The sequence below is a fragment of the Anser cygnoides genome, chromosome 11 (assembly GCF_040182565.1).
Source record: "Anser cygnoides isolate HZ-2024a breed goose chromosome 11, Taihu_goose_T2T_genome, whole genome shotgun sequence".
Taxonomy (NCBI): Eukaryota; Metazoa; Chordata; class Aves; order Anseriformes; family Anatidae; genus Anser; species Anser cygnoides.
Window position 1 is genome coordinate 909,002 of NC_089883.1, and position 25,075 is coordinate 934,076.

General features: G+C 58.1%; 1 protein-coding gene and 1 long non-coding RNA gene across 3 annotated transcripts in view; one reads left to right on the forward strand and one right to left on the reverse strand.

The window, feature by feature from the left end:
- Nucleotides 1-25,075, reverse strand: part of ADAMTS7 (ADAM metallopeptidase with thrombospondin type 1 motif 7) — a 50,037-nt gene that overhangs the window by 5,610 nt on the left and 19,352 nt on the right. For both annotated transcript variants that reach the window (XM_067003846.1, XM_067003845.1), the window contains exons 12-23: nucleotides 22,772-22,941; nucleotides 22,315-22,448; nucleotides 20,534-20,654; nucleotides 19,463-19,707; nucleotides 16,313-16,454; nucleotides 13,397-13,523; nucleotides 13,052-13,265; nucleotides 8,189-9,988; nucleotides 6,575-6,727; nucleotides 5,806-5,979; nucleotides 4,938-5,084; nucleotides 4,358-4,517 (exon numbers count right to left, since the gene is read on the reverse strand). In XM_067003846.1, the coding sequence (XP_066859947.1) occupies nucleotides 4,358-4,517; nucleotides 4,938-5,084; nucleotides 5,806-5,979; nucleotides 6,575-6,727; nucleotides 8,189-9,988; nucleotides 13,052-13,265; nucleotides 13,397-13,523; nucleotides 16,313-16,454; nucleotides 19,463-19,707; nucleotides 20,534-20,654; nucleotides 22,315-22,448; nucleotides 22,772-22,941 (3,587 nt within the window). The remainder of the gene's footprint in view (nucleotides 1-4,357; nucleotides 4,518-4,937; nucleotides 5,085-5,805; nucleotides 5,980-6,574; nucleotides 6,728-8,188; nucleotides 9,989-13,051; nucleotides 13,266-13,396; nucleotides 13,524-16,312; nucleotides 16,455-19,462; nucleotides 19,708-20,533; nucleotides 20,655-22,314; nucleotides 22,449-22,771; nucleotides 22,942-25,075) is intronic.
- On the forward strand, nucleotides 2,430-3,847 carry LOC125179796 (uncharacterized). Its single transcript, XR_010834231.1, has 3 exons — nucleotides 2,430-2,600; nucleotides 2,797-3,029; nucleotides 3,584-3,847. It is a non-coding gene; the product is annotated as an uncharacterized lncRNA (long non-coding RNA).

The following is a 25,075-nucleotide window of genomic DNA, read 5'->3' on the forward strand; positions in this document are numbered from 1 at the left end:
GCGCTGGGCTGGGGCTGCCTGGCCCCGGGGCTGGGGCTGGGGCACAAGAGCTGGGCCCTGCAGGCGGCCGCCGGGTCCTGCCCCGGCTGGAGGACAGCGGCGCTGGCCAGGGGTGTCGCACGGCCCCTGCTGTGGAAGGCACGGTTGTAGGTAAGGCCAAAATGCGCAACAGCCATTGCGCCTACATTGCATAAAAGCCAGAAAAATCCTTTCCCAAGCTCCCGCTCTCTATTGACTGCTGCTGTTAATTAGCAGTAAGTAAAGGGCACTTAATGACTCGGCCAGCAGTGCCTCCCTGTCTTGCCACGAGGATGAAGACTTCCATGCTCAGAGGAGAGTAAATTGGAATTCGCTGCAATTATTTCTAGCGGGGATCCCTTGTGGACAAACTTAGCTGTATGCAGAACCATGAATAATTTCATTTCCCTACTGAAAGCAAGAAGGAATACAATGTCTAATTGCCAATTAATCTCGAGGTGGCTGGAAACACAGCCAGACACTGGGTGGGGAGGCGAACGCACGCGCGGGAGGAGGAGAGGAGCCCGGGGTCTGCCCCTCGCCCAGGCTGCCCCAAACCAGCCGACCTTGGCGCTGCTCCCGGGACACGCGGCTGAGCCCCCCCTTCCCGCTGGCTAGGAACATCTGTCTAATTCCTAGAGAAACCACATCTATGGCCCGTTTGTGCATGCTTGTTCTGGGGCCAGCTGTACCCTTTAATTCCTTTCCCTCTCCGGTATCTGAAGGCTCCTGATGGGCAACGACCGCCTGCTAACGCACCCCGCAGCACAGCCCCGGCCTCGGCTCCGTTTGGTGGGGGAGAGAGGGGGCGGCCCTGGCAGCACCCGGCCGGGGAGCAGGGGTTTGGGTTCAGCGACGCCCCGTTATCAGGCACGTTATCGGCGTGCGGTGCGCGCTGCTCCTCGCTCCCCAGCGTTCATGTTCCCGAGCAGGGCAGCAGCGCTCCCCAAACTCCTCTACCTGCTAGATGAAAGGTGCCTGTGTGTGAGCTCTCACAGGAAAGCTGCTCTCAGCTCCTCTCCAAGGTGGACACAAAACTAAATGTAACATTTAGATGCACAAATCAACATCCTTTGCGTTTTGTTTTTTTTTTTTTTCCCCCCCCAGTTTTCTGAGCTACGAGGAATGCTCTGGGAACAGGCGTGGCTGATGTGGGCGTAAAAGCTCCGCTTGGGCTCCGGGCGCAGGCACGGCTGGGATCAGCACAACAAGCCTCCCTGAGACGAGCGCTGCTCTTATCTCTCTGGCAGCGTGTCCGCAGTCCAGCAAATCCGCTCCCACTCCTATCACCTCGCAAGGGCTGCCAAGAGCACAGGCGTCCCTCGCGCCCCTCCGGAGCGAGCGGCAGCAGGGCCTTCCTGCCACAGCACCGGGAGACCCCGCACAGCCCCTGGGACCCGCGCTGGGGGCAGGAGCTTCACCTGGGGGCAGCTGAGCAGGGCAGCGTCCGTCCCTGCGCACATCCACGGGTGGCCTTGTTCTGAGCTTCTCCTGGGCATGGGGCGACCAGACACAGGCTGTGGGTCCTCCTCCAGGCCCACGCCGCCCTGCGCCCGGCCCCAACATGGATTCTCTCACCGTGGGGTCGTGGTAGTTTGACTCCCTTGTCTTCATATGGGGTAAGAAAACTGTCCCTGGCCTTGCTGGGACGCCACGAGGACACATCTGAGTGCCTGGTGGGCTCGGGTGCTGCCTGGGAGCCATCTGAGGACACAGCCAACCTTATCTGCTCCGCTTACAGCTGGATTCAGCCGTAAAACTACAGGCGCGTTTAAAAATAACTTCTGTGTAATCATCAATTAATTTATAACGTAGCGAAAGAACAGGATTCTGGTTTTAATTAATTCCAACCTCCTTTAATTGGAGAGGGCCAATTGCCGGTGAGATGTTTGCTTATGTTTGCTCTGTTCCATCTCCTTTAAAAATCCATCTGATTATGTTTTAACATTTAAGCTCTGCTGAGGTTACTCGCATTTTTGTGTCCAACGAGCACATAATTGCTCCCCGAGACCAACACACGAGCTGGCTGGTACCAGTGCACTTCGTGTTACGGGAGATGGAGACTCCTTGTCCTCCTAACGTAAACACTGAATCCCCGCAGCCTTCATTAATCTTGTGCAATAAAGATCCTTTAAAACACAGGAAAGGGCTAGAGTTTACGTTCATGCCTTTTCTGGGAGCCTCTGCCTGTGCATTTACACATCTGTGATTTCCTGCCATGTGAAAGTTTTGTTCCTCCTCATAGTTTGGCAGGAAATGTTTGTATTTCCAAGAGGCGTTTCCTGCCCTGGGCCGCGGCCAGAGCATTTATGTCATTTCTAATCCAGAACCGTAACATTTATTTGTGTGCTTCCTACACATCCCAACGGTTATTCTGGTACAGCCTTGGCCGTGCCGAGCATCCACGCGGCTCTCGTCACCGGCCCGTGCTGATGGGAATTTTCCCCTGACAAAAACGGCCGGAACCGCATGGCACCTCCCGGAGAAGCGCGACCGGCCGCCACCTCCACGCCGAGCCGGGGCAGCAGCGCGGGCTGCGGGAGGAGCAGGGCCGCCTGCGCCATGGACACGCGGCGGCACGGGTGGGTAGGGGGCTGCGGGGTGCCGCTCCTGCGGGGCCAGCTCCAGCCCCCCGGCCAGCTCCCGTGGGTGAAATGTTTCTTGCTGGGCAGACAAAAAGCTTTTTTCCCCAGACACATTGAGAAGATAAGGCTGATTAACGATTAGGGTGCCAATATCGGTGACATCTAACCCCCCATTATATTGCTTTTCTCTTAGGAGCTCTCAACCCCTGCGGCGTGCACATTTCTGGCTAACAGGGACCTGCCCGCTGCCACGGGACACGCTTCTCTGGGTGAGTGGGGAAGTGAGGAAGCAAACCGCGTGCCTGCCCCACAGCTGAGCGCTGTCTGCAGCCCGAGCAGGCGAACCAAGGTGGCAGACGGTCAGCATCACCCCGGTGGGACTATCCAGAGATGCTGCAGACCTGGCGTTACCTGATTTTTCTCACGGTGAGCCCACGCTGGTCTCAAAAGTTTTATAATGGTCAGAAAGCTTCACCTCTTGGTCTTTAGTTCTGCCTTCCTCTTTCCGAGGAACGCGTCACTTCTGCCCCAGGTCCCTCCACAGCAGCCCAGTTGCTCGCTCGGGTGGGCGCTGGCGGTCCCTCGGCTGCGTGGCGCTGCTGCCCCGGGCACGTAAATCCCAGCTCCCACTCACGGCCCTACAAACACCCCCAGCCCCTTGACAGCTGAATGCTCTGGACGTTTATAGACGGTTTGAATATTCCCACTTAATTACTGGTTAGCCAAACTAGCCTTATACAAGTAACGTACAAAACCCTCCCTCCAGCTTGCAATTAACGTCGAGTGCTTTTTTTGAGCTTCTTCCAACCGTGCAGCATCGCTGATCCCAGGACAAAGCCCGCCCTTCGGCGTGCTGCCCCTCCGCTCACCCCACTCCGGCACGAGCACAGACCTCCCTTCCTTCCCGGCCCCCTGCCCGCCAGCTGCTGCCGACCCTCCTGTGTTCACACCCAGCTCCCTCCCCCTGTCCTGCCCTCCAGGTCTCGGCATCCCCCGAGTGGCCCCATCCAGCTCACCCTCTCACAGCCACGCTGATTTTCGGCAGGCTGACCCTCGCTCTGATTTTTCCTCCCGCTCAGCAGCAGCAGCAGCGCCACCAGCACGCGCCAGCCCTGGAGATCAGCGCTGCTCTTGGTACGCCGCCCAGCTCTCCGGCCCCGCACCCAGTCCCCAACCACACAACTGCACAGCCCGGGGGGCTGACAAGTGAAAGACGGGGAGGAGAAAAATAAAGAATGGCTCTGAGCCTGGCTAGAAAACACATCCACGGTGCTGGACAGAGGTGGAGTGTCTCCAGCCACCACAGAGGATGATGGAGGGCAAAGCGCTGCACGTGTGGTCACACCTGCATGGGTGCTCGGGAGCACTCTGTGCTTGCACTGAAGTGCAGCTCCCTTGCGAGAAGCTAGAAGCTTTCACGCCCAGCAACAGCGCGTAATCTCCTGTACCTCTTGCCTTTCTCCATTATGACTTCTGCCAATCTTATGTAAAGTAAAACATCAACCCCAGCCTCAACCCTGAACATCCAGGCACTGCAGCACGACGCAGACACACGTTTACACCCATCTCCTCGAAACCAAGCGGGGCTTTCTGTTGGCAACTGCCTGAATGGCAGAGCGGCACCGGCTGTGTGTGCTGCCTGGGAAGGGGTGGTACCAGACAGCTCACACAAGCTCTTGGGGAGCACGATCACATTCAAGAGAGAATATTTAGCCGTCAGGAGTAGAACGGCCCAGGGGGCATCACTCACTCACCCGCCTCGGTGCCTTCGCAGTCCTGCGGGTTGCACTTCTGCGTGCTCTCGGGCCAGGGCTCGTGGTCGCAGAGGCTGCTGTCCTCCTCCACCTGCCCCGTCTGCGTGTTGATGCACTTCACCTGGCGCCGCTGGATGCCCCCGCCGCAGGGCGCCGAGCACTGCGGGAGCAGGCAGAGCTGTCAGCAGGGCCGGCAGCACCAGGCCCTGGGGAGTTTTTATGCTGTTATTGCACCGCTCCCCGGTTTGCTTTGGAAGGCTGGCTTTTTACCCCTGCTCCTTGCATTTCTGCAAGAGAGCTGTTCCCATTCTGCCGCTGCCATGCGCTGCAGATGAGGGCGCCCGGCCAACTCGGGCGTGGGGCAGACGGCACTGACCAAGCTTGTTGACTTCAGGGGCCATGGCAATGACAGCAGCAGGGACATTTTTATCGATTGCTTTTGTAAAGAAACCACGGGAGGGGCACACAGCACCTCTCAACCCAGAGCTCCGTGGAGGAGCTGCACCAGCACGGCGAGGAGGATGCTGATCCAGCGCGGAGCTCACGGGAGAACCGTGCCTCGCCGCTCGCATCTGCTCACCTGCCCCCAGGAGCCCACCACCCAGCTGGTGCAGGGGTGGGTGTTGCAGGGCCGGGTGTTGTTGGGCCGTAGTGCCTCATCGCAGCGGCTCAGCTCCGGGCACGTCACCAGGCGCTCCTGCTCCCCTCCGCCGCAGGGCTCTGAGCACTGCAGAGACAAAACTCGTCAAAAGGGGAAGCCGACGGTGTAACGGAACAGCAGACACACTCCGTGCGTTGGACTCTTAAGGAGAAAAATATGAAAAATGCCCCTACCGACACATACACAAACACAAACTGCTTCCAGGGTCAAATACCAACTTCGCAGCTACAGCTGCTATCGGCGTGTGGTTTCCCTTTTGGAGCTGGGTGCTCTAAACTAGCTTCAAGTTTTCCAGAGGCAGGCAGATACAGGAGATGTGCTGCAAGCATCTGCTCCTACATTTAACAGTCAGCCTCAGCCCTCTGCCTCCCTGACCAGGACAATGGCCCGGGCTCAGGCGATGCTCACCCCTCCCGCCCGCACACCACCCCTGCAGCAGCTGCCCTGTGCCTCGTGCTGTGGGCAAACACGAGGTGCCAGCCCCGCACGCTTCCAGGGGGAGATATAAAAAATAACTGCATGTATGAAACATCGCATCACAAGCACGCATGCTGTAGACTGCTTCTGAGATGACCTCGCTGCTCACCATGACCTTACAGCTCGCTTTTTGGTAGAAGACAACAAACAACTGCCTCCTCTTGCGTTTATCTGCAAAGAGCTCTCAAAACTTTTGAAAACAACCCAGCTGACACACCTCCTCATGCACCACGGCCAAGCCAGGCACGACGCCCTGTCGCGAGGCGCTGGGGTGCGCGGGCACCGCTCAGCCCCGGCCAGCAGCTCCTACCTCTCTCCAGGAGGACGTGTACCAGTCCAGGCACGGCGTGCCCTGGCAGGGCATCTGCGCCGGCGGTTTGTAGAGGACAGCCTGGCAGTGGAAGGGCCGCAGGAGCCTCTGGTCTCTGGTGTCGATGCAGTGCACGTCCCGAACCTTCACCCCTCCACCGCAGTTCCTGGAGCACTGGGCAAAGGAGAGGCACGTCACGCTGCAGCAAGGGGCTGGTGCAGGGCAGTCCCTCTGGGACGCGACCCGTGGAATAAAATAACGAACTGACACGCTCTGCCTTGGGCTGGCTTGGGATAATGCTCAACCTCTTTACACCTAAAAGCCTGTGGAGCTCCCAGCTGTAACAGAACAAAGCCTTTTTGCATCAGACAGCTGCTGATCTCCCATCCACGTATCTCGGAGATCGAGGCCACGCAGAATAACAAGGGCCATTCACCGCTGTTTAGCCCAGCAGATCCCTCCAACCTAACTGCAAACGCATCCTGCTACTGTGGATTCTCAACAGCTCTTTTCAGAGACTTTCAAACCTTCCTTCAATTAGCTTCCGCAGTGCTGGCTTTTAAACCACCCCACTATTGTGGGATAAAGCAGTTTAAACTCTGTGGTGAGTGCAAAACCTGATCCCCCGCCTCTGCAATCCGTGGGGCAAGAGCACGCACTGACAGCAAGTAACCGCCCGCATGGCAGGCACCTGCTGCTTCCCTGTCTGTGTGTAACGAAGGGAAATGTTGTGGAAGGAGAGGCAGGGCCCGGGTGCATGCCTGCTTACCTTACTCCAGTTCCCCACGCGCCAGGACGAGCACGGCCTCAGGGAGCACCTCCGAGCGGGGACGGGCTTGCTGGCAGCAGCGCAGTGCCGCTCGGTGCCGGTGCTGCAGCGCACGCTCCGCCAGATCGCGCCCACGCCGCAGGTGGCCGAGCACTGCAAAAAAAAAGGCAGCCCCTAACGCACCCGGGGGCAGCAGCGGGCGCTCGGCTCACGGCCTCCCCCCGGGGATCAGGAGGGTGCCGGAGGAACGGGACCGGGCCGCGGTGAGGCACGGCCGGGGGATGAAGGAGCTCCGCCAGAGCCTGCACCTCGCCCTGCCTGGGCTAAAACCCCGCTGCGAGAGGCGGGCAGCCCCGTCTGGGGGGTGAAGGAGGAAAACCTTCTCCTGCAGAGCTGTGTAGGTGCTTCTAGTCTGAGATGTCCTTTCCTTGGGGTGGTGGCTGTAGGTTTTTTCATTGCTGGATCTCCATTAGCTAGCACTAACGGCTCCAGTGGTTTGCTGTTCTTACAGCGATCCATTTCACACCCTTTGTGCCTGCCTGCCTTCCCCATGCGCTGCCTGTCCTCTGCTTCCTGACTGCTCCAAGCTCGAGTGAATTTTCCTCTCCGGCTCATTCCCTCTTGACAGGCAGTGCCGTCATCTCCTCTTTTGGATTCGCCCCTCACTTTCTAGACTGCTCTGAATTATTTTGTAGCAGCCTTTCCGTCCCAAAAGCCTGCGCGGGGCTTTCAGAACAGACTGGCTTAGTGAGACCGGCGTAACCCCGTGCCAGGCCCTGCCCCGGTGCCGAAACCGAGAGCAGGGCTCCCTCCAACGCTGCCGACATCCCGCCGGCTCCGTGGGGAGCACTCGGAGATGCTCGGTGCCCTTTCACAAAGCCCACATGTGTGACTGTATTTTACTGACACCAACTATTGTCCTCCCAGTTACTGGCTCCTTTGTGCAACCTTCTTAAAAGAGTTCCCCGGTGCTCGGCCTCCAGCGGTTTGTGGCACAGAAGGCTTCTTATTTTTGTGCTTTCTGATAAAAGCCCATTACCACGGGTTGCAGAAGCCATTTGTCTGTCACTGCAAGCGCAGCCACGGGACAGCTATGCAGTAAAGCGATAGCCGATAATTACAGATAATCCCCCATTCACTACGTTCAGCACAGCCCCTTCCCCCGGTAATTTGCAGCCTTAATGCGCCTTAGCCTTGACATTTAAACTTCTGTCATTTTGTGGCGTGTTTTAAACCACTCTCGCCTATAAAATGACGGCAGTTTGCTCCTGGGCCAGACTCTGCTCTCGCCACGTGCCCAGCCACGGAGCATGGGCTCGGTGCTCTCAGCTCCTCCTGAGCTGGCAGCGCCACTGCAGAGGGCGCGGAGCTGCCACGGCCGGTGCTCGGCAGAGTTCTGGCCGCAGAGAGGGCTGCAGGCACCCGACTCACGCTGCCTTCACCCCATGGCACTCGGTGCTGTCAGCATTTGACCCAAACGCAAAAATGCCTGCGTTAGCCGCGTGCAGGGAGCGGTGCCCCACAGAGCACTCCCGGGGAAGGGACAGGTCTGCTACCTCCAGCCCAGCCCCGTTACACCTCTGGTGGGACACAATAATGGGGCACAACGCCTACCTCGCTCCAGTTGCCAACCTCCCAGCTGGGCGTCGCAGTGGCTGTTTCAGCGGTGGATGGCGGCAGCAAAGCCTCGTCCTGCCCCCAGAGCCCCGGGGGGGTGGGAGCGGGCTGGGATCCCTCCTGCTCCCCGTCACCGTAAGCAGATGTCCTCGGGGCTGCCGATGGGGAGCGCTGCCCCGGAGCGGTGCTGCCGATCTGGGCCACGCTGGAGGTCTGGGGGGTGTTGGGGGGGGCTGGCTCCGGGTGGCGCAGCACCCACGTCTCCCCCAGCCTCCCCTCGGTCCACGCCGCCGGTGGGGGCTCAGGGGGCGATGTTCCTGCGGGAGGGCTGCGAGCTGGGGACGCCGGGGGGGCTGGCGCCAGGGCAGCTCTCTGGGTGAGGCCGCTGGAGGTGAGGCGGGTGGGCGACCCAGGCGTGGCGGGGGACACGGACACGGGTGCTGGCAGGGCGGTTGTGGCCACGAAGGGGGCCGAGGTGAAGGACGGGGGGGTGCGGTACCCCGCCTGCTGCCCTGCCTCCCCCGGGGGGCTCCTCGTAGCACCTGCAGGATGGGGGCTTGCAACCGGACCAGCGCCTTCAGCGTGCCTGCCCACCTCCTGCTGCGGTCTGCGGGCAGTGGGGAAGGTCGGACCTGTCCCCTCTGCCACGCTGCGTGTCCCCTCTTCTGTTGCGTGCATGTGCGCAGTCCCCTCTGGTGCCGGTACTTCTGCCGGCTCTTCCTGCTCTTCGGTCTTGGAGGCAGCACCGTTATCATCACTGGTGATGACAAAACCCATTTCCCCTGAGTTTTCCCGGCCCTTCCCAGCGCTGGCAGTGTTGTCAGGAGCCGCCGTGCTTGCACGGTCTCTGTTCCCAGGCTCTCCCACGCGCTGCGGGCTGCGGGACGTGCTGTCTGCACCGGCACTGCCCCTGTCAACAGGCAGCGGCGCGGAGGGAGCAGCCGGAGCCCAGGGGGCGAGGCCGCGGGCTGCAGCATCCCACGCGGGAACGGTGCCTGCCAGCACGGCACCTGCGGGCTGATCGGGGAGCGGGGTACCCAGGCTGCTGGGAGAGCCACGACCTGCCGCAGGCTGGGTGGGCAGCAGCTCCTCGGAGCGGGGCACGAGCACTTCTCCCTCCCCATCACTTGTGGGAGCAGCTGTGGCCGCGCTGGGAGCGGTTGTGCTGGTTCCCCTGTGCTCAGGGGCCGTGCCAAGGAGGTCATTGACGACCAAACCCCCCGACTCTGCCTCCCCTTCGCTGTGCCCAGGAGCAGAAACCTTTGCTTCGCTTTGCTTCACCAGCTCATCCCCATTCGCTCCTCCTCCTGGCTCCCCGGCGTGCAGGACATCTGCGGGCAGCTCAGGAGGCTCCTCCACATCGTTGCTGCTCAGCTCGGGCTTAGGGCCCTCGCTTGTGGTTTCTTTCTCAGCGAAGGGGTAATACGACAGATCCTCATGGAAGTTGATAAAATTATAATCGTAGTAAAAATCATCAACGAAGACGTTTCCTTTTCTGGATGAGAAGTCCTCCTCAGTTATGATATTGACGTCGTTGGACTCTGGGATGTTTGGAATTAGGGGGTTGAATTCAGTGATGTGGTTATTGCCGATGTAATCTATCTCATTAAACATTTCTCTGCTGGAAGAGCCACTGCCAGACCAGTCGGCGTTGGCGTTGTCTAATTTCATCTGGCACTGTGGCAAGGAGCAAATAGTTTCCGAGCTGGGTCTTTGTTCGGGGTCACAAGTCGCTTGGGTATTATTGCTGCAGTACACAGGGCGCCTTTGTGTCCCGTTGCCACATGTTGCTGAGCACTAGGGAAGGAAGAGAAACGAACATTTCAGAGGGGAGAGCACGGGAGACGTAGGACGCCAGGCGGAAGCGTCGGTCTGGGCAGCGGGCGAGGGGCTTCCCGTGGCTCTGCCTCTGCCAGCACCCCCTCGGGTCCCCGGGCTGTGCAGGCCCTGGCGTGGCGCGGGGCAGCCGGCGTGCCTGCCGAGCTCCGGGGCCGCCTCCCCCTTCAGGACCGCCTCGGCAGGGGCACGTACTGCAGGGCGTTTTGCTCAGGGTGATCCCCGGCCTGCACTGCAGCCAGAAGTGATTTTCCCGGGAGATGAGCATTGTAAAGGGCTTTGGATAAGATGATCTAATCGGTCTTCTCCAAGTGACCTATCTCCATGAATCGCATCTCTTCTTCTGGAAGAGAACGTTTTAAAGAAGGAGATAATAACAGGGGTGTTGTCCTAGCAAGCAAAGGAAAAAAGCGAGGATCAATGAGTGGCTTTGTGGCAGACACCCTCTCCTCCACCATAACGGTCTCTTTGAGGTTGCTCCGTACAGAAGAAACCCACAAACTGCAGCGAGGGACGGCAATGTTTTCTGCAAGATAAGTAAACCGTGGCACTACGAACACCACACGTGGGTTGCAGAAGCCACGGGCTGCTGCAGTTTGCCGTGGCAGCTGCGCAGAGCATTAGTCACGTACAGCAACACGCTCGCACAGCCCGGCCGGCAAGAATAAATAATCACCAAGTCAAACAAACCCAGCAGAGGGGGGTTCTACAAAAATCGCTGTTCTCTGGATGAAAACGGATGGGCTGGGGCAGGGCTTTGGTGCACGGCCAGCAGCGCTGGAAGGTAAGAGTGCAAGGCGGGCAGACAGAGCCCTCGGGGTGTCTGCAGCGCCTCTACGCTGGGCTGGCCTGGAGATGTGGTCCTCAGATAATCCAGACTCGTGTCCTTTGAGCCTTTCTTGGGTTTGCTCAGTCCTTGCAAGGGCCCAGTGCCTGGATGGGACCTGCAGCTGCCCCTCTGCGGGACATGCCCCCCGCTGCGGGACACGTGCCCCCAGGCGGGGGCTGTCCCCAGGCTGCCCAGCGAGGTGCTGCCCCCGTGCCAGCTGCAATCTCCTGGCTCCCAGTCTCCTGGGAAATGACGAGGAGCGGAAGCGCCCCCCAGAAATGTGTCTGGCACCAGGCAGGGTTCAGAACATCACGGCCGGGCATTCCCACCCACCACACAACACCACTGAAATCCAACATCTCCATTGATCCGCCTCTGCAGCGAGGTGCCGGCAAGCGGCCTCGCCCCACCGGGACGGTGCTGCCGGAGCAGGGGGACGCTCAGAGCTCAGCTTCCATCACGCAGCCAGAATTTCTTAGCAAATGGCTCCAGCTCCATCCAGGAGATAAGCTCCAGGTAGCACGGCTCTCACGGGAGGAGGAGGAGGGTTATTTGCCAAGCCTCGGTTATCAGGAGAGCCCCCAAGGCACAGATAAGAAACTGCTGCTGTTAAAAGCTTCACAGGAGGAAGGAGCAGCGCTGGTGGGGGGAGCTCAGCACCACGCACGGGACTGCAGGAGGCATCGCCGCAGGAGGCATCGCTGCAGGAGGCATTGCTGCAGGAGGCATCGCTGTGCCAAGCTGCACAGCGGGACGTGCCTCTGTGAGCAGGAGGCAGATGCTCCGCGGGCAGACCCTCGTGTGTTAGCAGCCAACAACCTGTGTCCAAGAGCATCGCAGCTTCTCCAGGGAGCCCGTAAAGCTGGCTGAGCGTTGCTGCGGGCTCCTTCTGAAGGCACCACCTCCCGGACCCACCGAGGTGCTTAACCACCCAGGCTCAGCAGACTTGCAAATCCCCCCTTCAGCTCCGGTGGGCTCCCCGTGAGACACACGTGCTGCCCTGCCCAAGGGTCTGCAAGTACACAACAGCAAAGGACCCCTCCTATTGTCGCTGGGTCGATGGACCACGTTTCCGGAAAGCTTCTCAGCCCCTCAAATTTCTCCCCTTATTGGTGGTGGTGGCAATGGAGAAGAAAGAGGACTCTCACTTTAAGTGAAGGAAGAACAGAAAAGTCACAGACATCTTGAAATCTCAGGCGCGCTTTTCATGGTTTCGCAGACGTGGAGATGGCAAAGCCAAAGAGGAGCACTGTGACAGCCCGCGCTGGCTCCATGCGGAGCACGGACCCCGGGGCAACTTGGGATTCAGGGGTTTTCCTTTAAACTATTGCAGCCTTCTTTCTCAACCCGGCAATTGTGGCTTTTGTGGGCCTCTAGAAAAATATTTCCAACTAGCTCTCATTTAGCCTTCGAATTTTTGGTTCACATTTTTATTCTCTTTGTTTCTTAGCAACGAGCTCTGCTCCCAGGCTCTGATTTGTCTCCTGGTACTTTTCTTCACGCTGAACACTTTCTGAAACCACTGCTCAAATTAGGAGTTACGACTCTTTGGTTAAAAACCTCGGCCACAAAAATGCAAAAATAAAAAAGGCTACACAGGGTCTCCACCGAACGTGGCATTTCGTACATCTCTCTCTCTCCCTTAAGCACACTGCGGGAGGACTCCCTGAGGACAAGCCCCATGCCTGGCAGCGGCAGCAAGGCAGCGCAGCCCCGTGCCAGCTCGTGCGGGTGCGGAGCAGACGCCCACCCGCCGCCACGCACGTGCACAGCACAGCTAGACCCGGGCTGGCCCGCAGCACCTTGCCTCTGCAAGCAGGAAATAGTTGTAAGGTTCCTGCCAGAACAAAGGGGAAAGACTTGCGGGGCTGGAAAACACATTGACGGCTTTAACGCGTCCTGTTTCTGCCCTCTCTGCATCGAGCATGGAGCATGGCCTTGCCTGATTGAGAAAGCAGCAAAACTCAGAGAGGAAGAGAAAATGGTAAAAATACCGGTGCTCGTTCCTTACCGAGACCTCTCTGAGCCATGAAATTCCTTTCTGTGCGAGCAGGTACTATAATGCAAGCCCCAGATTCCCTTCAGTAGCCAGGAGAGCTCTTGCCTGCTCCGGGCTGAGGACATCTTGGTGGCACCTCATCTGTGCTCTGGCCACCTTTGCAGGGAACCGCGACCACCCCAGCTCTCTGTCTCACCTCTGACCAGTTCCCCACGGCCCACTGAGAGGGACAGGGGACATCCCGGTGGCAGGGAGCGGTGGACTCTGGCTTGGAGAGGTGCTGGCAGTCCGCTTGCTGCAGGGCCCTCTGCTCGTCCAGCCCCACGCTCTGGATGCAGAGCACCGTCCTCTTCATCAGCCCCGACGTCCCGCACGTGGCCGAGCACTTTTGCCACTCGCCGACCCACCACCTGGGGGAAGATGAGCGGTGAAAACGTGTGTGCTGCAGCCAGCACCTGCCCTGTGCCATCCCCAGGCCCCTGCCGGGGTGGTTCGGGCATCGAAGTTGTGCTGAGAAGGAGCAGAGGAGAAAACAGCAGACCTGGCGGGGCAGGGCTCCTCGTTGCACGTCCTTTGCTGGTCGTCGGGCCGGGTCAGCGCGTCGCAGTAGCGCTCCTCCACAATGCCGGCCAGCTTTTCCACGCAGTGCACGATCTGCCTCTGCACCCCTGGGGACACAGACAAGGCTTGGCTCTACACGCGACCCCAAGCAGATCACTGAGCGTCCTGTCAGCAAGCAGCAGGAGGCCTCGCCGTAACCCTCAGATACCAAAAACAGAAGAAAGAACCTGAAACCTTCACCGAAACCGAAACTGAAACCTGAGAGCCCACCTCTGCTGAGCTCTGGTGCCACTGCGTGTGCCCCTCGCATGCTGCCAATGGCACCAACACTCCCATCGTACCCAGGTGGGAAAAGAAGAGCTGGACACCCGAAATGTGATATGATCCCTCTGTGGTTAGAGCTGGGGAATGGAACTGTGCTGGAAAACGACCCTGCGCACCCAGCTCCACAGGTGGGGACAGCCTAGGCTGGGGTGGAACTGCCGCTGGTGCAGCCCAGGCAGTGGCCCTGGGGTGCCAGTAGCGGGTGACAGCCGAAGCGCCCCCCTGGGGTGCCCAGCATGAGGTAAACCATGGATCCCGCCCCGGGATGGAGGCCAGGGCTGCTCAAGCAGAAAGCTAGAAACAGAACGCAGAAAGATTTGGCAAATCTTGTACTCCCTTAAAAAAAAAAAAGGTGTCAGATCCTACCTGCTCTTTCAGGGCTTAGGGCTGTCAGGAAATACCTAAGAAATGCCAAGAATTTCCACGGGTCTTCCCCACTCCTCCTCCTGGTCTCTTTACCAACAAGCGCTTCTCAGGGACAAGAGAGGCTAAAAGCACACACACGCACCCTCCTGCCGCTTCCCACTGCCCAATTTCCACAGCGATCCCAGCCCGGTCCTGGTGGCTGAGCCCTTTGCAGCCCCGGACACGCAGCGGGGCATCTCTGGGCAAGTTAGGCTGGGACAACGGCTGAGTGAAGAGCTCCTGAGTAAAACCTGTCATCGAGGGCGCTGGGCGTTGGGGGCTGCCAAAACCAGGTGCAGGAGCGTGCCTGGGGACGGCCGCTGCGCGTGTGTGCATGTGCCTGCGTGTGCACGCTCACACCCAGCCGCTCAGGGGGGGCTTTCCGATGAGAAGCGCACTGGCAGCAGCACAGCTCCTTTTGGCAGCCTCCTGCCCTGCTGCAGCTCGTGGATAAATCACCCCGAAGCCTCCTGCCCCCGTTGTGCAGCACTCAGGGGTGACATTTTTCAGGATGACCTCACTTCCAACACACTGCCTCGCTGTCGGCTTTTGTCCTGCTTTTTGCAACACATACTTGACCCGTGACTCGGGAGAGCTGTAAATAACGCCGGCCAGCTGAGCGCAGACGGGCCTGGAGCTGCTGAGCTCTGCTGGGGAGAGCGCCCGGGCGCTGCGGCCCTGGAGCTCCGAGGTTTCTGAGCACGAAGCTGGCAGAGATGGGGCCCCTGTGCCCAGCTCTCCCAAATCCCAAATATCTCAGCTCTGGGAACAGCCACGGGGTGACCAATCTCACTGGCCAGCTCGTGCCTGATGTGCTCCTACATTTCCCTTCTGTTCTTGCAGCTGTCAACCCAACGATGCGATGGAAAGTTGGTTTTAAATAAAAGCAAGAGAGCTTGCTTCCCGTCCTGTTTGACTACACGTGCCGCAGGGCAGTGTCATGGGCACCCACGCAAATCCACAGCAGAGAGCTCATAGCAAGAATAGGTAAAATGCTCAGCAAAGTCATGCAGCACCACATCCCTCCTGCTTCACGGCAGGAATCAACCCACACCTACCAGGAGCAGGCAGGAAACATCTCCTGGCCTTCCGTGCTGCCTAAAAGGGACAGGTGTCAGTGAACTCCCTTTGCTTTTCACACAAAGGGATCCTTCTTTTTTCCCTTTAACTTTTACCCGGAGCCAGTGCATGGCTGCTCTCAAGGAAGCACTCTCTGCCCCCAGCCTCACCCCATGCCACGTGCAGGATCTGCTCCCTGCCCGTGGGTGCCCGCAGCCGTGGTCTGAGCGCAGCCCAGCGCCATGCTCAGCCCTGCTCTGCTGCTGGGGAACGTTCAGCTGGGGAGAAAGCCAAAAAGCCGGGAGAGAGAGAGAGAAAGAGAGAGAGATCTGATCCTTCTGACGTCTGTTTATGGAGTAAAGTGAAAACACTCACTGCTGTCAGCTCCGCGGAGTGCTGTGAGACCGAACGGCCACACATGCTCACACACACATCCCTCGAAAGCTTCCCATTCCTTGGAGCCCAGGGCGCTCGGGACAGAGTGAAGAGGAGGGGAAGACAGGACATGGTGCCCACACAGGACCATGATGTTCTGCCCCCACCAAGCTCCTGAAACAATCTCCCCTCCCGCGGCCCGGCCAGCCTGCAGCCCGGCCATTTGACACTCTGGTTTCTCTAAAGCTTTTTGTCTCGATCAGCCTGATGGCCCAGGGACACCCGGCGTGGTAACAGGACACCAAACTGAGGAAAGCGCTGATAAAGCGCGGGCCCCTGTGGCTGAGCATGGCAGGGGCCGCTAGGGAGTTACGACCTCAGCACACGCTGCCTTTTTTTGTCATCCTCAAGACCTACAGAAACCAAAGCCCCAGGAATTTCTAAGCCAAATGCCAGCAGTGCTCTGATACGGCTGCGATGGGGAGCGTGGCACGGAGGACGTGCAGCTCTTGCCACCAGCCGCCTCTCCGGTGCCTGCTGTGGCGCACGGCGCAGCACAGGGACAGCACAGGTCCTGCTGCCTCCCTGCACCACAAAGTCCCATCAGCATTTACGTTGCCTAGAGTGAGAAAGAGACTGGGGACTAATGGAGGAGAAGTGACGTTTGATGGGCTGAGCCTTGCCTCCGGCCCGTTGCGTGCCCCGTGGTGCAGGGATGCTCTGCTGGACTCACCGGTGCCGCACGTGGCGGTGCACGTGGTCCAGGAGCCAAAGCGCCAGAGGAACTCGGCCTGCTCGATCTCGTTCTCGCTGTCAGCCGGCCGCTGGATGGTGTACTGGTAGCGCACGCCGGGGTTGGTCTCCTGGAACAGCAGCTGTGGGGAGACAGCAGGTGGTGAGAGACGTGGTCAGCGCAGGGCAGCCGGGATGGCCATGGCAGAGGTTTCCAGGAGATAACAACCCGCCCAGCACGGCCATACAGATGTCACGCTCTACCCAGCTCCGTACCAGAGCAGCATTTGTCCTCCCTCTCTCCCTGTCGGCCAGGGACGGTGCTGGTCTGGCTGCTGTACCCCAGCAGCAGCACCCGACCCTGTCGGAAAACGCACTCAACAAGTGCTCAAAGCAGTGTGAGAGCAGAAGTGCCCCAGCTGGCCCTGCTGAGAGCGCTGGGCTCGTGGAAACGTCAGGTAATAACAAAAAATAGCAGCAAGAGCACTGAGAGCTTCCAGGAGTTGGGCTTTACGTCTGCTCTGCCAAAGAGCCTGGCAGGATTTCCTTGTTAATTCCCCCCGGTCCCGCTGCCAAATGCAGCTCAATCCGAGGAGCTCCTCAAGGTTCAGCACGGCTGGGTCCTTCCCCGCGAAGGGCCCCGATGTCCCTGCCCCAGGCAGCGCCGGGTGAGGACGCTCTGTGTGTGCCACCATGCTCAGCAAGGAGCCCCCCGGCAGCAAACACCCGCGCAGTGGCTGGCTGGCAACACGCGCTGGAAGGAATGCCATTAGGTTCTCCCCGCTTGAAATGTGGCTCTTGCTGCTCTCAAAACGAGCGCGGCAGCTCCTATGGCTAACGTCACCCCTGCCCAAAGCGCCCCCAGCACCAGTCAGCGCTCACAAAAGGCTGTGAGTTTAAATGTGTTTTTTTTAGCCTAAGCGCTCCCATTATTGCCAAAGCTTTGTTGTTCTTGGAGCTTTTGCAGGAGCAAAGGCGTCTTTCCAAAACCTCTTCATGAATATTGAAACATTTTTGTCAAAAGGTTTTAATTAGGTTATGAAGCCCAGAAAGCATCCCAGCAATTTGCTGGTGCTGAGCACGCCAGTGTCCTTATTAGCAGGGGAAAGCAAGGCTTGGAGGCAGAGGAGCTGAGGATCCCTCTCATGCTGAACCTCTGCCAAAACACAAACCCGAGCCTTTGGCTGGCTCGGGCTGCTCGGCGAGCTGGGGTTGCAGGGACACAGCTCCCTGCCCACCCCGTCTCTGCACCAAGCAGGGCACCGAGGCCGGGAATGCACACACAAAAGAAATCAGACCTGGGCTCCGCAAAGCCCCAAGCCCCAGGCTCCCAGCAGACCCGGTCCTCCTCCCTGCCCAGCTCCGTGAGCCCGGGCTGCAGCGCACGGCGGGAACCCCCCCGGTTTCCTCCTGCTGCTGTGCTGATGAAGGCAGCACACCCAAGGAGAGACATTCTCTTTCTTCATTTCTCAGGGGGTGGTTAAAAGGGAAAAAACAAGGTTAAACCACAACCATGAAGCGCACCTCTGGGGCGCACGCATTACTCATTCCTGTATCCTGCGGGGCGTGATTTCGAGGAGGTATCTTCACATTCCGCGGTGCACAACCCTTCAGGACACTGCTTGGATTTTAACTGTGCCGGTCAAAACTGAGCCGGCTTTGCACCAACCGAAACTTCAGCCTGACAGCAGCTGGACCACAGTCAGGGGGACAGTTCCCACTGGTTGCTCCAGAGGAAAACTTGGCCTCTGGGGACAGGGACGTCAGCTCTTGAAAGCTTTGCATGACCTGGCAGACCCCTCACCACTGACCCAGCCCAGAGCACTTCGCTGGGGCAAGGATCTGTGCACAAACACACGTCAGCAGCGAGCAGCTTCCCAGAGAGCTGCCCAGCAGCAACGGCCCCGGATCCTCAGGTCCCGCGCTGCCTTTCAGCCGTCCTCGGCGCGGGGCATTACAACCTGCGCACAGCTGGGCAAAGCTCAGTTAAATGTAAGGCTATGCCAAAAAGCAATCCCTTGGGCAACGCTTTTCTATGGAGACAAGGTGAAAATTAACGGAGTGGGATCGGTTAACAAAACCAGGCAATTTTAAGCTAAGAGCCGGAGCTGCCGCTGCTGCAGCCGAGGAGGGGTGCGGTGCCTGGCGAGGCTGCTCTTATTAAAAGCATCCCCAGGACACATCAGGTGAATTGGGGATGTGGATCCACGGGGAGCAGCCCCTGGGGACCAGCAGATGCTCTCCTCCCTGGCCCTTCCACCATGCTGGAAACATGCTTGTGCAACACGATTTGTTTTGAATGTGTTGCTTTTTTTAGGACTACATGTGTAACCATAACCTCTCCTGTCTGGCCATACGCAGCATTGCCCCACGACGGGCTCGCCTCCTCAGGGCCGCGGGGGTGTCAGGGCTTACTTTAGGGGAGTTGGAATTCCCATGTGGAAAAATGAGTAAAACTTGAAAATTCTTGTTGTTTCGGAGGATTTCAAATGATCCTCTTGGATTTTTACTTTCTGCCTCCAGCAGTGTTGCGAGCCAGCAGAGCCTGACCGGCAACAACCACAAAGGCACCTCCCGGGCTTTGGACCTGCCTGAGCACCCCCGAGGAGCGTGAACCCTCGCCCAGACCCCGGGCAGTGCCGGGGGCCCGATGCCGGCAGGGACATGGCACTGCCAAGGGGCGATGCTGTGACCCAGCTCCCTGGTGCCTCCACCACCGCTGGAGCCCACTTGGACCCACAGGCTGCTCCGGCCCTGCCAGAAACACCACGGGCTCTTCCCTTGCTCTTGATAAGATATGGAAAAAGCCTCCGGAAACCAGCTATTTCTTTTCATACTCTCTCTCCTGTGTAAATATTTTGAGGAATGCTGCAAGCTGGATGAGGCTCAGCTGGAAGCAGTGCGGACCCGACCCACCCCGAGCTCAGAAACGCACTCCCTGGGCCAGCAGCGTGTGTTCGGCTGCTGGTGGCATCGGCTCCTGGGGAAACGCGCTGGGGAGGGGACACGGCCCCTTCCCGGAGGTGGCCCCGAAGTGCCGTGAGAGACCCCTTCACCGCAGCCCCGCGCAGGAAGGCTGCAGAGCCCCCGGCTCTGCCCCCGCCTCCTCCCCAGCTGCAGGCCCTGACTGCAGGCAGAGCCCAGCCCATACCTGGATCCACACGGGCTCCACAGTGGGCCCCGGAGACGTGAGGTTCTCCCAGTTGCCTGTCCTCTCATAGGTGAAGGTGGTGCCTGCCACCCTGTAATCCCCGTTCCACTGGATGGTCCAGCCGCCGTTCAGGAAATACTTCTCTGGGTCCTCACTGCGCAGTGCCAGAAAATTGCCGGCTTCTGCGACTTCTTCGATGCGGATCTCTCGGGCTCCAACGGGGATAATCCCAATATCAACGTAACCTGGGGATGCAGCCAAACATTTGCCCCGGGGGAATCAAGAACATGACCTGCTCCCTGGGGTAGGTAGCTAAGTGCCCCTTGGGACAGGGTGCTGGTGTCTCTCGGAGACATCAGAGAAAGACGTCTCCTACCTGAGTGCTGGCAAGGGCTTTACCACACCTTGATCATGTCCTTGTCAACCCACAAAATCATCTTAAGCCTTTCCAAACGAGCTTTAGGGTGCAGAGATTTGTTCTGAGGTCATTAAATACAAATAGCAGTAAGGAAATATTTTTCTTCTGAGGGGCAAGAAGTGGAAAGGCAACTCCCCTCCTCCCTGTGCTACTGCTTGGACCTTATCTCATCCAAATCAACAAGCCTGGGTTAAGGAAACACTGCAAATGAGCAGCGTGAGGGAGCCTGGCTCTTGGTGCCGGTCTCGAGCTGAACACACAGAAACGAAGTCCCGTGTCCCTTGGGTTCCTGCAGCCTGGGGCACTGACGGTGCTTGCGGAGCCATCCCTCCTCCCGGGGTGCTGCCTCCCTGCAGCGCTGGGGTTTTGTTTGCAAACCGCCCCCTCCCCGTGCACTGCTGATCAAGGGAAAAATGAGCTCCGCAGACCTGGGGGGTTGTTTTAAGGAAACCATTTAAAACAACAACGCATTTTTCTGCTCTCTGGTGGTTGGGAGCTGTGTGTTTGCCCTAAGCCCGCTCTGCTCACCCCACCGCTTTCCACCAAAACATTTGGTCCCTGGGGAGGCTGCGGCTGCCGAAAGCTCGGCGCATGCTGCTTGGCTTTATCCCTTAGGGGTGTCCCGCTCTGGGGACGGCGCCGAGCACCCTTACCCAGCCCCTCGCTGTCCTCGAACATCTTCTTGACGGTGTGGCAGGTGGAGCCGTCCCCGTGGCAGACGCCGCACCGGTCCTCCACCGCGTTGGAGTCGATCTCGTAGTCACAGCCCACGTTCTGCAACACAGCCCCATCAGCGCTGGCCCCGCACCCGCGCCCACCCAGGAATTCGCTGGAATTGGCACCAGCAGCCAAATGTGGGGAAACACCCGCGGTTATGAGGACCAGCCTCAGCAGAGAGACGGCAGGAAAAAAGGAACACAGATTGCAGAGTGGAGCGAGCTGGAGTCCTTTTGCAAGATGGGTGGCACACCCAGGGTGGCTGCAATGCGGGTTTCTTACTCTAGTGTTTGCCTGCAGCCCCCTATCCTGTTCATCCAGCTCTGAGAAGCCAGAGGCACATCTCGTCACCTTCCCCTGCCCTGCTCTGCAGCCCTGAGTCCCCAGAGCCCGTCGGCACGTGCTAAGAGCTGTGCCTAGCTGGGCCAGCCTCCTGATCCTTGGCCTTGCCAATCCTGTTTCAAAACGCTTCCCAAAAACCTTTCCTACGTTCTGCTGGAGCTCTCCACACCTCGGACCTAGGCAGCTGCCAAATTGCTCGATCAAATGGAGCCTCCGTCTGACTCCGCACAATAAAAACTGCAGCCAATTCCCCAAGGGCCCTGCTGGGCCCCGTGCCACCGAGAAGCCTTTAGTCTGAGCTCCATGAGGATGTGTCCAGGGAGCCAGTTGCACACACGTGCTGGAAGGAACACTATTTTAGCTACTGCAGTGCTCTGTACTGAGCCAGGTTTAATTCTGGTGTTGAAGCCAGCAGCAGGCCTGCAGTCAGTGACAACCGTACGTGTGCAGTCAGCTCCGAGTGAGTGTGCCGTCAGCTGAGGAGAGCTGCTGGATCCCACTCTTCTGTATGTGCCAAGTAAAAACCATGACCTCTGAGCTCTCCCCCGAGCCCGCGCCTGTGCATCTGTGCGCTGCAGCCTTTGAAGTAACTTATAGACTGTTAAAGGAGGAAACGTGACCTTCTCTGAGTCTCCTGCTGTGCAGAGCAATTGCCATCAGCCTCTGCCTGGTGCCACTGGCAGCGCAGCCAGGAAGAGGAGGAAGTTTCCACGAATGGTTTTTATGTAACAGGCTGAAACTTGCTTACTGATTATTTTCCCTGCTGCTCTTTGCGCCGTCCATTGCATGACAGCCCTCAACAGCACCCAGAATTCCACGGAAGTGACAAGGAGGTGAGGACTTGCCTTCTCCTCCTTGCAGCTCTCTCTGAGCCTTGTCCTGTCCCTCCCGAGCAGGGGATGCCCTCCCCAGCCGGCAGCCAGGCAGCTCTGCCACATGCTGCGGCTCGTACGGAGCTTCTAAGAAAGAACAACAACAGCCCGGGAGGAAGAACAAACCCCAGCGCTGGGAGAGGCTGCTGGGGCTGGGGAAGCCACCTCCATTGCTGCCGGCTGTGGGTCAGGGCAGTGTCTGCCAGTGTCCGCCCTTTCTGTCTCCCCTGCCTTATTTTCAAGTGAACTGTACTTCGTGGATTTCCTTGGTTTTGTGCTCTATTGCCTTGAAGGCAGCAAAGAGGCTTAAATACCACTGCACCAAATACCTTGTGAATATCGAGAGCTCACCCTCGTTTCTGTACAGAAAAACGGTAACAAAACAGGTCAGGGAACGTCTGCGTGGGGACAGCGGGCAGAGCCCCGACCACCAGCCCTTCCTCAGCTCCTGGTGCACGGGGGTGCTGCTGGCGCCCCCCGGCCCACCGCGGTGCGGGACGTACCTTGCAGATGCCGTTGATGCACATGTCCCGGCTGGCGTTCATTTCGTAGCACGGAGTCCCATCGATGACAGCGTCCCGCAGCTTTTCTGCGAAGTATTCGTCCTCTGGACGGCAGTGCAGCTCGCAGGGGTTAACTGGGGAGCCGAACAGACAGAAACTGAACCCGAGGAGCCGGGGTCTGCACGCCTTCGTCCGCCTGCTTTCTGCAGCAGCGCTGCCCTGGGCTCACACGGACAGGCGCCACCTTCTCTCCATGTAACCATCTCCGACAACACAAATTAATCCTGCAAACCCAGCCATAATTCAAAATACGGCATAAATACACTGCAAGACCGGTGGAAAAGGAAGGCAAATCTTTTACAGGCAGCTCCAGCAAGATCAAGCCATTGCAAGAATCTGTCTAAGGCTCTCCGCTAGGGCTTCGGGAGAAGCCTAGCAGCAGGCTGTGCGCACTCACTGTTGTTGGGCACCGGCGTCCATTTGTAGAGCTTCCCCTTGTAGAGCATGGGGTTGAACTGGCTGCACTGGACCTGGCGGAAGGACGGCTTGTCGGGGGGACATGGCCTGATGTTGCAGATCCGGAACCTCTTCCGTTCTCCCAGGCAGTACCTGCCCCCGTACTTCGGCCTGTTCGCGGGAGGGAAAAGCAGAAATAAACACCCAGTGCACACGAGGGGCAACTCCCTTACAATAACAGAAATCCCTAACGTAGAGAGGACATTTTTAAATGCGCAGAAAGCATCGCCCATGCCCTTGTTCTCCTGGTCCCTCCTGGGCAGAGGACACTGATGCTCTGCACAAAGTCTGTGGTCACTGCGGCAGAGATAGGGGTGCACCACACAACAGAGATGCGGTGGTAGCAGATCCCTGTGCTCTGGAGGGTGACAGAGAATTCCAAGCCCAGCTGACTTTGCTCCGGCTGCTCTTTGTTTTCTGTTTCTGTTCCCTTGGACGAGGGAAGGTGCCTGATTCACTCGGGGGTTGCTTCTGAGCAGGTTGGCTTTCTTGCTGTCAGCAGTTAGCACAGCACTGCAGCGGCCAGGCTGCGGCGTTGCAGGAGAGGGGTTGGATTTGTTGGTACCACGGCACCTATTTGCCTCACGGAAGGATCAACCAGACCAAAAAAGGGACGCGCGAAGCAGTCATTTTTGCGAGTCCCCTGGGAAGATACTGGAGGTTCACAGCTACTTTTTGCGTCTTGTCCCTCCTGACAATCCTTCCTGCATGTTGCAGATATAGCCAATTTTATAGGCCTGGTTTACGAAGCTATAAAACCAGTTAGTAAAGAGAGGCGTAACCAGTAGTGTTCATGGCCAAATCCCTCCTCCTCCTGCTGCCGGGCACTGTGACACCCTGGGGACCAAGTGCTGCACCCGCTCCGCTCGCCACAGCCCCGACTGGTTGTGACTTTGCCGGTGATCCAAGCAGGGCTGGCAGGGCCGGATGGCCAGCAGGAGGGAGCTCCCGACCAAGTGGCGCGTGGCCACGGCTCCAGGCCCCCTGACAAAGCGCCCCTGGCCCACCCCGTTTGCTTTCCGTGCTGGACGACCTCAGAAGTGTTTCTGCACTGCAACACAGCCCGGCAAGAACCGCAGGGCTGACAAACGGGTCCAGCATGAACACATGGCCAGAACGGAGAAATCTCAGAATACATCTATGGAGAGGAAACACGTTTCTTCAGGCTTTAGATTTTTCATGCTTATGATTCCTAAATGACAGAAACAGCCAGAAACACGAGGCTATAAATTCTCACTTACTTTCAAGGACACTTCAGAAAGTAGTTTTAAAAATATATCATTCTTTCCAACAGTGAGAGGGCCTTACGAGGCAGTAATAGGCTTTTCTTAGACGCCAACAGACTCTCAAAATGCTGCCACCAGTTTTTGATGCTTGCCTTTTCACAAGCTTGGTTTGGTGACCGCAATTTCAGTGGCCCACATCCCCATGACCTTATGAAAATTACTTTTTCCCCAGTCAGTTAAGACTGGGCACCCTTTGCTGAATGGAGTAAAATTAATTATTATTTTACAGTTGTTTACATACCCTTCCCTAAGGAAATGCCTGCGGCAGGAAGGACTACCCAATGCACACATTTGTTCACTTCATCCAAAAGGCAAAGCTGAAGATTTACCTACAGTGGCCAAAGCAAACAACTGCCCAGGGAAATTCTGCTGCTTTTACAGTGTTTGCTCTCCTACATGCCTGCAGCTGTGTTTAAAACACTCCATAAACTACAATTGCACTTTTGTCACAAAACTCATGTCAAACACAAACCTAGCTCTTGACCTAGGACTGAGATTACGTAGTGATTCTTTAAACAGTTCGATAGCATGTGCTAAAAACAATGCACCCAAGGCAGAAGTTAGGCAGAAAGCACATCTGGGCTCATTAGAGAGATTCTTCGTTTTCAAACCTCCTTAAGCCATTGAAAACTGACTGCCACTGGAAAATTGCTCACAAAGCCCCTTTCTCTCCCTGTTCCAGGGCACGCTGACACCTGGGCGAGCCAGAGGCCTTTGTGCAAATTCAATACAATAGGGGCTGGGCGGGAGGGAGACATCTGGGGAGCAGCTGGGTCAGCGCGGCGGTCGCGGCATGGACAATGCTGCTCCTGGGCCGGCCCTTGGGCTGGAGCCGGCTGCTGCCCTGCCAGCCAGGGAGCAGAGAGCGTCCCCAGCGCTGCAGCTCACGCAGCACGCTCAGAAATCATTCACGGGGAGAACAGGGCTGATAAGCAGCAGTGGGAGTTTTCAAAATGATG